General features: G+C 35.8%; 1 protein-coding gene across 1 annotated transcript; it reads left to right on the top strand.

Annotated features, from left to right (window-relative positions):
- The first annotated feature begins 4,460 nt into the window (after nucleotides 1-4,460).
- On the top strand, nucleotides 4,461-9,730 carry LOC110795389 (probable magnesium transporter NIPA2). Its single transcript, XM_022000393.2, has 8 exons — nucleotides 4,461-5,244; nucleotides 5,441-5,497; nucleotides 5,676-5,766; nucleotides 5,862-6,022; nucleotides 6,436-6,563; nucleotides 6,658-6,795; nucleotides 8,176-8,268; nucleotides 9,086-9,730. Exons 1-8 carry the CDS (start codon nucleotides 5,118-5,120, stop codon nucleotides 9,311-9,313), a joined length of 1,023 nt encoding a protein of 340 aa, XP_021856085.1. The 5' UTR covers nucleotides 4,461-5,117; the 3' UTR covers nucleotides 9,314-9,730.
- Nucleotides 9,731-15,520: the final 5,790 nt, after the last annotated feature.

The following is a 15,520-nucleotide window of genomic DNA, read 5'->3' as shown; positions in this document are numbered from 1 at the left end:
GTTGTTGTTGTTGTTGTTGTCTTGTTGATGTTGTTGCTGCTGTCTTGTTGATGCAGATGGGGGGTTGGGGGCTAATGTTGGGGGTTTTAGTTGCTGGTGTTGCTGTTCTGCAAGGGGGGAATGGGTTAATGGGGGGTATATGTAAGGGAAATCAGTGATGGCAACGGCTATATTATTCAAAACTAACGGCTAGTTTTTTGGAAAAAATTGAACCAAACCCCAGGGGTATTTGGTGCATTGTATCAAACCTTATGGGTATTTGGTGCAATGTATTTTAACTAATTAATTGCCTAACGGAGGGTTAACGTCCGTCAGCCAAATGTGCATTTATTGTATTTATTGCTTACGTCGGGGGCATTTGATGCATTAGGGAAACATTAGGGATATTTGGTGTATTATTTGCAAACCTCATGATCATTTAATGAAAAATTCGTAAAATAATTCCAAATCATTCGTGTCATGCAAAAAACGATACGGAGTAACCCGAGTAAGCACTAAGTAAGGGGTAGCTAGCCAAGTAGGCGACATCAATAGTTTGATACACACCTTTAAGTTACGTGTAATTGCTAAAAAAAAAAAAAAAAATTCAACCTAATTTGTCAAGGATTTGTATTTGAACTTTTGTCGATCCTTTAAGTACATATGAAGTATAAAATAAGTTAATACGAAGTACTCCCTCCGTCCCTTAATACTCGCACCGCTTTTTTTTCGGGTCGTTCCTTAATACTTGCATCGTTTCTATAAATGGAAATTTTTATCAATATTATATTATTTCTCACACTTACCTACTACCCCACCTACACCCCTATTCTTTACAAAAAATTATTTAAAAATTCACATCCTCCACTCACCACCTCTTACACATTTTCCACTAACAATATTAAAAAACATACTTCACTATCAACTAACACCATTAAATTAATAAGTCAATTCAAATGTCTTAAACTCTGCACCGGTCAAACCGGTGCGAGTATTAAGGGACGGAGGGAGTATAAGTTTATAGAAAATATAAAACAAGTTAATTATTTACCTTTGGAATGTAAAATGACGGGGAAAACACTTACTGTTAGGCCCTTTTCGGTTAAATTAGCGGTGGCGGGTAACGGTTAGCGGTTGAGTAGCGGGTAGCGGTTCGAGTAGCAGATAACGGCTAGCTGTCAAAGTAACGGCTAACTGATATGAGTGTTCAGTAAAAGTAGTAGTTGATATTCTCAAATAAAATAAAAGGTAAAATATTGTTTAAACTTTATTATAAATTTACCAAAAGCTACCCGGTACATTACAAGCTACTAATTTTAACGTTTGACAAAAGCTACCAAAACGCTACCTCTACCGCTAACCGCTATCTAAAACGATACTTTGCCTTATCTTTATAAATTTTACAAGTAGCGTCTTGATTAGGTCAAAACGCTACCCTCTACCTCAAACGCTACTGCCGAATACGCCCTAAGTGCAAGCAATTTCCAAAATCATTGTTTTATCTTTATCGTGCCATCTAATTTTATATCAAGGCGAATATATTTTGTGTCCCGCACTCTAAGTTACCAGTAATTTATTTTCCAGATAATACAAGTACATAAGAAATATAAAACAAGCTAGTATAAGTTCATATACTTCATAAGTTTAGATAAGGTTGTTTTAAACTAGTAAGGTGAATTATTTATATTGTATTGTTACTCTCTTAGAGTAAAGTGTGTAATTCTAAGGTTGAGGAGAATAAGGAGATCCACTTAAAATAATCCAAGTCAACAAACTTAAACATGAATGCATGACAATCCAGTACTAGGTAGTGGTAACCTTGACTGCTAAATCTCTAACGGATTATTAATTGTATATTTAACTATTATAACAAAATGAATATTATCAATTCCGAGAGCAAAATATACAGTCAAACAATACAATAATGTTGTTGTAAAACCTTTTTTTATTTATGCGACATTAAGCTTATATTAACATTTAACTAGTTTTTGGGCCCGGGCGATGCTCTGGGTTACTACATTAATAAAATTCACATTTACTTATATTTTTTTCTTTTTGAATGATAATATGAAATGTGTAATAGCTTATGGTAAAAGATTTATCCTTTAAACTCAAGGTCAAGGGTTCAAACCTTACGCAAGCCATGATTGAAATTCTTTTTATGCATATGAAGATTACATGGAGCGAACGCCACATAAGCAGAGCGCCACGTGTCACATATACTTTCTTTTAGATTTTTCTTGAGTTCAATATTTCACAAAATACAAGTATACTATAAAGTGAAAAACATCCATCAAGCTCGTCTACTTCACAAAAACACTACGTCGTTTATCATGAGAAATATATTTTCAATTATACCATCTTACAATTTGTATAATTTATTTTCTAGTGGGACCAAGCGATTCAAATTAATAAACACCAAATTAGATATATGCATCCATGCAAGGCATTTATGTAGTTGATGCTTATGAGACGTATGACATCATTTTTATTCATGGTTGTCCTAATTCTTTAATTTTTTTTCCAAAATAGTCATATAAAAAATAAAGTCACATAAAATTTATTAGTTTTTTAGACTTTATGTTAACATTCATTTATAAATGAATGTGAATAGATAAACCACAATTGGTGGTTGGTTAAGACGGTAATGAGAGTTATCAACCACACTTGAGGTCTAGAGTTCGAACCTCATTGTATGTATTGATTTTTGGTTGTCCATGATATGACATATCATTTGGTGAGTGAATGATGTGGCGTAGAAGGAAGAGTACTACGTGACACATATACGTTTTTCTCAACGCCTTTTAATATATTAGTATAGATTTTTTTTTTGTAAAACTTTTTCATCTATGCGAAATTAAGCCTATATCGACATTCAATTTTTTGTTGTTATAAAACCTTTTCATTTATGCGAAATTAAGCCTATATCAACATTCAATAATGTTGATTGCATATGTTTTGGAATTTTGATGTATACACAGGGCATCGAGCAATCGTGCCCAATCTTCGATAGTAGACTATAATTTACGCTATGCGTCAAAAGTTTCAACCTTTACCCTTTAACATTGAACCTATTCATCACAATAAATTATAACCCAATATTTCATGCAATCCTTAAGGGGTGTCAATTTCCAATCCGACCCAGTGAACCCGATGGGTTTGTCCGACCGTTTAGAATCCGAACTGTTTAGAACCCGCGATTAAAGATTCGAAATCCGATCCAGTCTGATTATATTCAACCTGAATCCGACCCAACCCGTTAATATTGATCCGATTAAGATCCGAATCTGATAACAGACCGATCAGTGACAATCCGAATCCATTTAATCCGAACCGGAGCGATCCGAAACCCGTTTATGATCCGATCCATTTGAACCCGAATTCGTTCCAACCCGAGGAAATTCGATCCGTTTGTAATATGTGACCCGTTTAATCCGAACCGTTTCAACCCATGACCCGTTTAAAACCAATTTCGATCCGAACCCTTTTAACCCAAACTGTTCACAACCCATAAGAGAACATTGATATCGTTGCACTACAATTAAGCGTACGACTATTATTTATACGGTGTACTTGTACTTCATTCTCCCTTTATATACTCTGCTCAAATGAAACTTGTAATTGATGTAGATTTAAGGCGTAAAGAACTTTTAGGAACGGATTAGTATTAAACTAAGTCACATACTCAATAACTCATATTACTTATCTTAAATTCTTATTACTTTTAAAAGTTAGTTATCGTTTTCGTCTCCTAATTAAGTCATCGATATTATAATTATATAATTTGGAACCAAATGGACCCGACTCGGATTCCAACCCGCTACTGAATAACCCGATCCGACCCGTGTTAGTCTGTTACCCGATTAATCCGATCCGATATAAATCCGACCCGATATGAATCCGAATCCGTATAGTCCGGCTAAACCCGTTAACAATCCGTCATGTTCCAATCCGATCCGATCCGACCCAATCCGACTACAATCCAACCCGTTTACAACCCAATCCGATATGAACCCATGCATAAAACGATCCGATCCGATCCGTTGAGTTTTCAATCCGAGCCGGTCCGACCCGTTAGCCAAATTAATCCGTTCCAACCCGAATCCAATGAGTCTGACCCAAACCCGATCCGTTGATCCGATTTGACACCCCTACATGGTAGACTACTAGACTTCCACTCCTCAAACCCATTAGGTTCATTTTTAATATCTAAAATTATATATAAGTAAAAATTATAAAAAATTATATTTATAAAATATATATCGATACAATTCTAGTACGATCCGAATGACTATAATTTTTCTAACGTATGAATCACAAAAAATGACCAAAATCTTAATATAAATAGTGTAAAATGAAAATGGTGCAATATTTAAACATTGGAGAAAGTAGGTCATTTGATTCACCTTACGGCCAAAATTAAAAAAAACCAAAAGGTAAACGCGGGATCCGGAGATGTTCATGAACTCAAAAAATGTGTGGCTCCCCCGTTTTGCAACTTCAATCAGGTAGAGAAAAAATTGAGTCTTGCGACTTTTGCCAGATAGACATCAAAAAGGAAACTTTTTTGTATTTTTTTTGGGATTTCTCCATCTTTTGGCCTTTCTCTTTCCTAGTAATTCATACCAAACGTAACGGAAATACCGTCGTCTCTGCTCTCTTTCTCTCTCTCTCTCCTCTCTCGGTTTTTGCCGTCGCACCCTTGAAAAACCAAAAAGCAATTCTAAGAGAGATTAGCAGAGAGAGAGTAAGAGGGGGGGAAGGTATTTGACAATCAATATTCAAAAGATTTGTGATTTTGCAACGTTACAAGAGCCTTTCTGTTGTGTTTTTATGATTGTTTTGGGTATGTTCGGAAAAATCTTAGGAATGAATCTCAAAATTAATGATACCCATATGATAATTTGATCGATTTTTGGATGTGTAATTCACATTTCATTTGAAGGATTTCCAAGTGGGTATCCGAATTTCTTCATTAATTTCAAGATTTTGTGTTGTAAATCTTGGAATTTAAGGATTTTGGTCATGTGGGTATTTTGAGGGTTTTGAAAAGACTGTGGCTCTCAAGGGTTTTGAATTGGGAATTGGGAATTGGATTGTATTAAATTGAATTGGGTTTTTGGGGCAAAGATTTGTCAATGGTGATGTCGTCAGATAATGTCAAGGGTCTTGTGTTGGCTGTTTCTTCGAGCATTTTTATAGGGTCAAGCTTCATCATTAAGAAAAAAGGTCTTATGAAAGCTGGGACTACTGGTACTCGAGCAGGTTTTGATCCTTCTCATTCTTTGGAATTATTTTGTTGTTGTTATTGTGTATAGAATTCATTTTTTCTTGGAATTAAAATATTGGTATTTTAATAATTATTCTTGGAAATTGAAATTTTGGATTTTTAATGATTGTTTCTTGGCAATGGGAAATGATGGGTAGTTTTTTTTATTAAAGGGTTGCTTTTCTTTACCAGGATCAGGGGGGCACTCATACTTATATGAACCTTGGTGGTGGGCTGGAATGATTACAAGTAAGTTCTAAATCACCAGTTCTTTATTGGATTTTTCGTCATGTTAATGAGAAATGGTTGTGATTGCTCTCTCATCTGTCTGCTTTTGTTTGTGTGTTGCCTTTTGATCTGATTATATGATTCAAGATGATGATTTGAATCATGGACTAATAGTGTTCCTTCATGTATATTTTGCTAGTGATTGTTGGGGAGATAGCTAATTTTGCAGCATATGCTTTTGCACCTGCAATTCTTGTTACTCCTTTGGGAGCCCTTAGTATCATTTTCAGGTTCGGCCAATGCAACATCACAACTCGTTTTCACCTGAATTAAATGTCTGTCTTTATTTTTAATGTATCTCCTAAAGATAGTTTCTGTAATGCAGTTCAGTTCTAGCTCATTTTATCTTGAAGGAAAAGTTGCACATATTTGGTATGCTTGGTTGTGTTCTCTGTGTGGTCGGATCAACCACTATTGTTTTACATGCTCCGCATGAGAGGGATATTGAATCTGTTAAGCAAGTATGGACGCTCGCCACTGAGCCAGGTAATTGAATCTGCTTGGCCTTCTCTTTTCATGCTTTAAAGATTTAAATAATTGGCATATTTTGTGGTGTACTTTTAAAAGACTGAAATTCACACGGTGTTAGCCATTTTTTTTTTTATAATTCCGTATTATTTTGTATGCGCAAGAACCATTCTTTCAACAACTGAACATTCCTTTGGTGTACCTGTGAAAGCTTGCAGCAGTCGTTTTTCGTTTGTCTTTTGTGTTCATGATGTTTGATATCTATATGGAACTGTCATTGTTTTGTGAACAGGTTTCCTTGTTTTTCGTTTGTCTTTTGTGTTCATGATGTTTGATATCTGCATGGAACTGTCATTGTTTTGTGAACATCTTTGATATTCAACTATCTGCAATTGCAAGAAATAGCTGACAGAAAATTTCTTTGTGAACAGGTTTCCTGGTGTATGCTGCTATTGTTGTAGTGATGGTTCTTGTCCTCATTTTCTACTACGTTCCACGTAACGGCCGGACACATATGATTGTGTACATTGGAATTTGCTCTCTCATGGGGTCTCTTACGGTCTGTTTACTAAAGTCCATCGTTATACATTACAGTTTAGCTTTCTAGTTTAGCCACTCATTGATCTGGCATGACATTGTTTCTGCATATGCAGGTCATGTGTGTCAAAGCTGTGAGTATTGCCTTGAAGTTGACTTTTGAGGGAAATAACCAGTTTAAATTCTTCCAAGCATGGTTCTTCACCATAGTCGTAATTGTTTGCTGTATCTTGCAAATTAACTACTTGAACAAGGTAATTCATGAAATATAGTTAAATCCTTGCCCTCTACAGAGTGCTGTATTGTTCTTGCTCTTTTTCTGTTGTATCAATTCATCCATTCAGCAATCCTCTTGGAAACGTGATTTGCGTTCGAAATTCTGTTATGACGATGATCATTGTTGCTTTCTTATTGCTAAATGCCTGGGACTTGTCATGAGCAAGATGTTGTTTTAAGTTTTTTTGGTTTATTCAATACATAGTACATGTTGGCTTACCATGCATTTAGTTGGTTCATAACTTTTCGACACACCATATTTTTCTAAATGCTCAACTTGTGATATGATGTTGCTTTTTCTAGAGATCACTAGCTTCAAATAATTTTGCTAATCAGCTAAGTGTAGAGTACACCTTGAGCTGGATATTAGGTTAGTTGAGGCAATTGTTTTTCCCTTGGCCAATATAGATAGCTGTATCACTCAAAATCTACATTTACCTCGAACTGTATTGAATATTTGAGACTCTGAAATGGGTTTTGATTTCATTTCGCGCTACAAAATTTTACATGGTGGATAGTTTGAGATTTGATGTTTCATCTCTGTATGAAACTCTTGTTATAAACTTAAAATTTTACATGGTGGATAGTTTGAGATTTGTTGTATATTCCATCCTTGATTGTCAGAGATGAAGAGGTAGACCCATGAATACTTGAAACTTAGGTTATGACTAGCTCCAGTTCCTGTTAAAATCATCAATTTTCATAAAGGTCACTTTATCTCCATAAAACAACACTCTAAAACTAGAGTTAAGAAAAGCTCTGCATTTCAATTTAAGGATCTGCTATCTGGATATCCCGGAAAGCCAACCTAAAGTACCTTCTTCTGATTTTGCATGTAATGATCATCGTAATCTAAAACTATAAATTCAAGGTACATACCTAGACAAGCCACAACTGTATAGGTTTTCCATCTACCTAAATAGGTGGCACCTATTCTTTTATTATGCTTATTGGTTGTTATGCCAGACACATCATCATTAATACTAAACTCGGTATACTGGAAATGGAAAGTTTGACCTATTTCTCCTCATAGTAAGATATCTAATGATACGTTTACAAAATTACAACCTCTCATCTTATTCAAAACTCCAACCTTTACTCTTTGGTAGGCTTTTGACTCAATATAACAGCCTACTAATTGTGCTAAAATAAATAAATGGGAGTTTCTGCATGAGCTCATCATCCGGTGTAGAATTGATAGAAGGATGAAATTAGCCGGAAAAAAGTTTGTAGGTATCTGTTGATCTTGCTTGCTAAGCATTTGTGATCAATCATGAGTGTTTGTGTATCTTTAATTTGTTCTATACTGCTTTATAAAGGCTTCCTGGAAGTTCAACTGATACTCAAAACTTTTGCAGGCGCTGGACACCTTTAACACTGCTGTTGTATCGCCTGTCTACTACGTCATGTTTACTTCACTGACCATCCTTGCCAGTATGATCATGTTTAAGGTAATGCTGTCATCTTTTTTAATTTGTAATTTTTAAAGTTGCTATTGTGAAATTATCATTTTAAGATACAAACAAACCCTAGATAAAATTTCATCTAGTTTTTCTCACTCGATGATGAAACATCGGCGATCCTATAAGTGGTTTAGAGTATTGGTAGTAGAAATGAAGAAATCTATCTCGATTCCAGATTTTCAACCTTGTTGCACAAAAAGATTTGAAAGGTGAAGAGACAATCATGAAAAAAATTCCCACCAAAAAGTGTCAACATAAATATTCCACCAAATGAATTTGACACTTTTGGTAGGACCCACACCCATCCATATCTCTCTTAGATATTTAAAACTTAGATAAAACGAGTTTTCTTAACGCATTATTGGATTGCTGGTCACGACTCACGACTACGTTAATATCTTGACATCTGTTCTTGCACTAAATGAATATTCTTCTTACAGAGTTACAGTTATGATGTTGAATTGGTGTTACTATTTTGGCACACCACTTTACAGTTAACACTTGACTTACACCTTCGTATGTTTTGATGTGCTCAATCTTCACTCCAAAAAGAATAAACTAGTCTTTTCTGATGAACACATGTAGTTGGATGTAACGGTTTAGATAGACGTCTACGAATGTAATACTCCGTAGTTTTAAGGAGTTTTAATCAAGATTTTTCACCATTTGTTACCCTCTCATTCTTTCAGAAAAGTACATGAAAATCTTTCTTACGATCCAAAAGCTTAATATTTGAATATGGTGCACAAGTTAATTCAGTTGCGTGCTATGTTTTGCTGACCGTTTTATTGCTGAAATTGTTCAGGATTGGGATTCACAGAATGGTTCACAAATAGCAACAGAATTGTGTGGATTTGTAACGATTTTGTCAGGGACATTTCTGCTTCACAAAACAAAGGATATGGGAAGTACACCAGCAGCAGCAGCAGTACCTGTAACTGAACTTGTTAGGCAATATAGCAGCAATTGCATTCGTGATAGTTCTAAGCATTCTGACCGCCATGGTAGCCCAGATCGCAATTGCAGAGAATAAGCTCCCTCCATTTTCCAGACATCCAACTTATATTTTTTGGACAGATGATGATATCTTGTGTCTTGCTGCACAAAGTTTGGGCTTGAAATGTTCATCACAAATACAAAATGGCCAATTTTTTAATTTGGCAGAAACAAGTGCAGATAAATTTCTGATTAAAGGGTGGGTAAATATATTCGTTGCTGTTGCGGAAGGGTCTAATTATTTGTAGGGATACAACCACGTCCATGTTAGCTAGATTTTTCTCTCTTTTTCTCTTTCTTTTTTTTTTCCGCTACACGGATTTGAGGTCGTGACTTGTGAATATGTTTCGGAAAATAAACGGAAATATTGGTTTATGGAAAAGATCGAGTTTTTGAAGTAGAAACTAGAAAGGCAGGTGGAAATGAGTAAGAAATCAGAGCAGTTTTTGTATCAGTATCAATCTTGCAAGTGAAAGATTTCAAGCCATATGTTAAACCTGTTATGATCAGCCAGTATTATACAGAGTATGTATGTGCCTTCAAATTCTAAGATAGAAGATTTCAAACACGAAATGAACACGAGACCAAACACGAACATGACACGACACATTTATCAGCTCTATTTTTTATACGTTTTTCATACTTTCCCTTCCAAAAGAAGTCGGGTCCATAACCTTGATCAACTTTTGTCCATACTTTAGAATACATTTTTGAAAAGAAGACAAAGTGTTATGTTAATTTTAGGAGTAGCGTTTTCACGTTTTGTGGACGACCCGCTAGGTAAAACGCTGTTGTTGAACATGCCCCAAGACCCAAGTAGACATCACAATCTAATGAGGATATTTTAGTCATTCTATCAGTTAAATTCAGAAGTCTATTAGTATTTCCCCTTTTTTATTTTATTACTGGGACATTACTTTCTCTCTCCTTCCCCTATATACCCTGCGCTTTGAACGTTAAAAATGTAAGATTCCGACAATCATCCCTTTTCCGGTGACTTCGTATAAACCCCTAAATCTTCTCACCTTTTTTCTGCGCAAATTTGTGTTACAACCCAGCTTCACATTAACTCCTACTTCCCTCAATTTGAAGAATCATTGGTTCTGAATTTGAAGGTTAGTTATCTATTTTGATGATCGTGTTCAAATCAAGTGTTGATTTTCATCTGGGCATGTATTACTTGTGCAAATATCAAAGTTTAATTGTGTATTTTAGCTTTTAAACATTGATTCAAGTAATGGGTAGTGGTTGATTTTTGAGAGTAGTATCAAATTTTATGAATTCGATGATAACCCCTTTAAAGAGGAAAAAATGGAGTGAGGCAGAGGAAAGAACACTAATTGATAGATATGGAGAGCTGATCTCTAATGGGAATTTGGCAAAGATGAAAACTAGGGAGAAAAAATTCAGACCCATTGCTTTTTATGTGAATTCAGTGCACCATGATAGGGACCCACTTGCATTTCCATGGCAATGGAGTTGGAAAGATGTGTCCACCAAGGTGCAGAACATGAGGCATCAGTATTTGTTGGTTAAACAAAAGATTAAGAAGCAGGAACCGCCGCCATTAGGGGGCGAATTCGTGGGTGGTGTTGAGGAATTTGAGTGGGGTGATGGTCTTTCGCATTGGTCGAATTTCCTTAGGTATAAGGAAGTGTTTGGGGATGTGCCTCTTGTTTTTAGCAATAGTCATGATGATTCTCTGTTGGGTACTGTTAATAATAATAATGATGAGAATGGTGGGGTGTTTAGTGGGAGTAGTAGAGGGGTTGAAATGGTGGATTTTGGCCATTTGGGTCATTCGGGGGAAGAAGATTTTGCCGCGGGGATTGATGGTGGGGAAGATGGTGTGTTGAGTCTTGGTTTTGAGTATGATGGGGAGGAAGGGGAAGAGAATTTTAACAATAGTAGTAGCCATTTAAAGAATGATGGTGATGAAGAGTTTGCATATGAAGAGGTTGAGGTTGAGGCTAATGACGGGCTGGAGTTGAGGAAGAAGAAGAAGAAGAAGGTAATTAAAGGATTTGAGAAGAAGGCATGGAGTTGTTTAGCTAATCAATTGGGACAATTGAAGGAAATGGAAATGCGGTTTGAGCAAAAGGAGCTTGAGAGGGATCGAGAGAGACAAAAGACGGAGAATTTGCGTGTGGAGCGTGAGAAAGAAAGGGAAAAGACGTGGGAAGAGAGGGATAAAGAAAGAGCGAAAAGGGAAAAGATAATGGAGGAGATGAGGAAGCAAACAAGAGTAGAATGGGAAACCATGGAAAAGGAAAGTGAAGAAAGGGAAAGAAGAAGAAGAGAAGAAGTGTTGATTCAGGAAAGGGAATGGGAAGAAAGGATGGATTTGAGAAGGTCTGAATGGAAAAAAAGGATGGATGATATGTTGAATCAACATCGAGCAGAAATGGGACAGATTCAGTCACGGATATTGCACGAACAACAAAATCTCACAAGTCAGTTGCTTACAATAGTTTCACAGTGGTCAGGCCATCCAAGTGATCATACAGGAACGAGCAGTCATTATATATCACAAGTAATGCCGAATATGCACCATGTTAATGGCATGGTTCATGATGATGATACTATTACTAGGGTTCAAGGTGACAACCAGGATGATCAATTTATAGTCGATTGATTCTTCTTCTCCCACTTTTTGCAGCTATATATTTAATATTTGCCATGGCAAAGTGTAGAGTAAAGAGAATTCGGCTGTAACTTAGTGTTGTAGAGTTGGTTACTATTGTAAATTCATCTGATCTGTCTATTACGGATTCTCAGTTAATAAAGGAAATAAAATTCACTCTTTGTTAGGAAACTTGATAAACCCTGGCTTCTTCTTGATTTGATAGTCTTAACAATTTCATGTTTGTCTTGTATGTTGCTCAAAATAGTTTTAATTCATACCGTTAGAACATGTATTGAATCGGTCAAACCCCTTACTGCAACGCCCCAGCACGGGGATCCCCCGAACTTTACGGTATCTGTTATTCTGGATTAGGGTAATTTATTTTGGGCTTATTTTCTGTGTTTTTCCGCATTTATCTAAAGAATACTATATAAACCCTCTAGGTCATAACTTAGTTGTTATTCTGGACTAGGGTAATTTATTTTGGGCTTATTTTCTGAGTTTTTCCGCATTTGTCTAAAGAATACTATATAAACCATCAAGGTCATAACTTAGTTGTATTCTGTAATTTGTACTCCTCAAGATCAATAAAACTTCCCCCCGGACTCTGCCACTTTGTTACTGAACCACGTTAAATTTCTGCATACTTATTTACGTTATTTAATATTTCTTTGCATCCATTATAACACATACAATGACCAGAGTAATACTCTGTATTTAAAGATTTCTTGCAACTAATCCTACATAATGGGGTAAAGGATTCCATATTATGATAGAGTAAATAGGTCTGGAGGTCCCTTAACTTTGCCAAAAGGAGCAGTTAAGTCCCTCAAGTTTCAAAAGGAGCATTTAGGTCCCTCAAAATGGATGGAATAAGCTATTTTTATTAACACCGTTACATTTTCCGTTAAGTTCAATTAAATAATAATAAAACTGATTTTAAATAAAGGGAAATCAATTTACATGTGTATAAATGATTTAAAATAGCTTCTTTTGATTTTGACTTAGCTTTTTCAAGTTCCTTAGCCTTTTCATTTGCTTTTTCACCCTACACATTTCATCATAATAGAGCAATTTAACCCTATACATCTACAATAAAAAGTAACAAAATATATTAAAAGAGATGCTAAAATATTTGATCTTGATTAATTCCGAGAAAGAAAAAACTGAGATCTAATCCCCCCAAACAAATAGATTGATCATTTGGTGGAAGATGGCAGTGTATTCCATTGAACAATGATATAGGGATTACAATATGATCGAGTCCTAATTCATTAATATGACTAGAAGTCTAATATACATCAAATATCCCAAGGCAAAATCCTATGAGATATCTAAGTAGTTAAAAATCAAGTGTCGATGTGATTACAAATAGTTCGTACACTTAACTTATTAAACACAAAATCACAACATATATTAATAAAGGATAATCTAGTTACATGACAATGGTCCTTCCCCACTGTACAAGGCTAGTAAATACCCGTTGCCAACCCAATCCTCAAAAGGGTAATACACTTGAACCATAACATAAGACCAACCGAGTAACGGATACCATTTATGCACAATTTGATCCGACTCACGTTTGTTCGGCCCGGGATACAGACATTCTGGGATACAGACCAACTGCCTCGCGTACCTTCTGTTCACATGCCATCCATTCGTTTCATGTACTGCTTGAAGCCTTGGTTTGATGGCCATCATCTAGAACTCTCGAGGTGAGGCCCCACGAGGTGGATCCCTTCACAACACGCCTTTGTCGAACCCAAGCTTCACTTCATCGAAAAATGATTTCCTCACCATTCGATGATATGCTTTTCAGGATTCTCCAACATTCACAACCCCTTTGAGAATGACTCAACAAGGGGTCATGGAAGCATGACATTGGAAGGCTACTTAGACAGAGAAACTACGGTCGTGTTTTTTTTATGACTAATTTTTATTTTCTGATATGGGGGGTGATATTTGTATACGAAATCTTCTATGGTTAAGAAGATATTCATTGTGTTGTGATGAATTGAAAGGAAAAAAAACTGGGTTGTTGAGTAGAAGAAGAAATATATATGGAGTATTGAATACAAACCAAGATATAAGAGATGAATATTGTTGTAATGCTTTAAGCCAACCCCCTTGTGTTTATATAGTCAAGGAAGACCAATGGAAGATAAGCTGTTTCTCACATCTCAATGCTCCTCATTAAATACTTAGGAGTAGTTAGTAGACCAAGGAAGACCAAATTAAATATAGTCTTGTTGTAATGCTTTAAGCCAACCCCCTTGTGTTTATATAGTCAAGGAAGACCAATGGAAGATAAGCTGTTTCTCACATCTCAATGCTCCTCATTAAATACTTAGGAGTAGTTAGTAGACCAAGGAAGACCAAATTAAATATAGTGCGTCTGAAATGCAACTTGTATCTAATACAAATGTTTAAATTTCCAGAACAGTGGATACATACTCCGTATATGTGCCTAGTTTGAACACATACTCCGTATTAAGGTTCATTACCTTACTCGGACGAAGCTCTTTTACGTCCTCTTATCTAACGAGTATGACCATTAATTGAATTTCGTTAAATAATACTCTGATGAGCGAGCTTAGCTTTGAGACGAGATAGAACACAAAATGAGGCTCATTAAACAAATCAGTTTGGACATGATCTGAACACAAACATGCTCGTTCATGTTACAAGCTCGTGAACAAGCTCGTTTATGTTCATTTATTTAATTAATTAGACGGGCTTGAACACACATCTAAACTTGATAAATAAATTAGATTCAGGAGCATGAAATATTGGACATATCGGTAAGTGCAACGTCTAATTGTAAATTGTAACAAAATTCATAATTCACGTTCTACAAAATTTTTAAGTGTTTTATTTGCCATGGAATGTTAAATACTCTGTTTTTTGAGAGCCTCAACGGCTATATTTTTGTAAAAAGCTAACTGAAATGAATTTCCCTTTATTTAATTATTGGTAAATGGTAAATGTAACTGTTTTTTTGTCGTTTAGTGCCTTTTATTTAGTTTCCTTTTAATTTAATTGAATTTTAACGGCCGTTAGTAACAGAAGTCAAAAAGCAGTGGTTTCCATCCATTTTGAGGGACCTAAATGCTCCTTTTGAAACTTGAGGGACCTAACTGCTCCTTTTGGCAAAGTTTAGGGACCTGCAGATCTATTTACTCTATTATGATAATTAGCTAGTCCTGCAATTTTATGCAAAGGGTTGCAGGTTCCTGGATTGTTTGCTGCGATTTACTGTGTTAAACAATTGACAGACAATTCCCAGTAAGTTCCTTTTAGTCTGTACAGCTGCTACAGTTACTGCCAGTAGATCATGGTTGAAACTATCGATCCTATGAGCATGTGTACTGACCCAACCCCAAAACCCGGATAACGTTACGGATAGAAGCCTGACCCCAACTACGACTCAAATGACCCAAATTCAAACTATCTGTCATACTTTGGCAGTTATTTTTGTGTCATTGCACCCTGCACTGAATAATCAAACCTGAAACTGAACACGAACCTGCCCCATTTAGTCAACTCAGATCTACTTTAGAGCATCAGTTTATCAGATCAGTGGATAGAGAAGAAACTGTATGGTATATTTGGACAGAG

This window comes from Spinacia oleracea, chromosome 1 (genome assembly GCF_020520425.1).
Source record: "Spinacia oleracea cultivar Varoflay chromosome 1, BTI_SOV_V1, whole genome shotgun sequence".
Taxonomy (NCBI): Eukaryota; Viridiplantae; Streptophyta; class Magnoliopsida; order Caryophyllales; family Amaranthaceae; genus Spinacia; species Spinacia oleracea.
The sequence above is the reverse complement of the archived record's forward strand: the minus strand, read 5'-3'. Positions and strand labels throughout refer to the sequence as shown.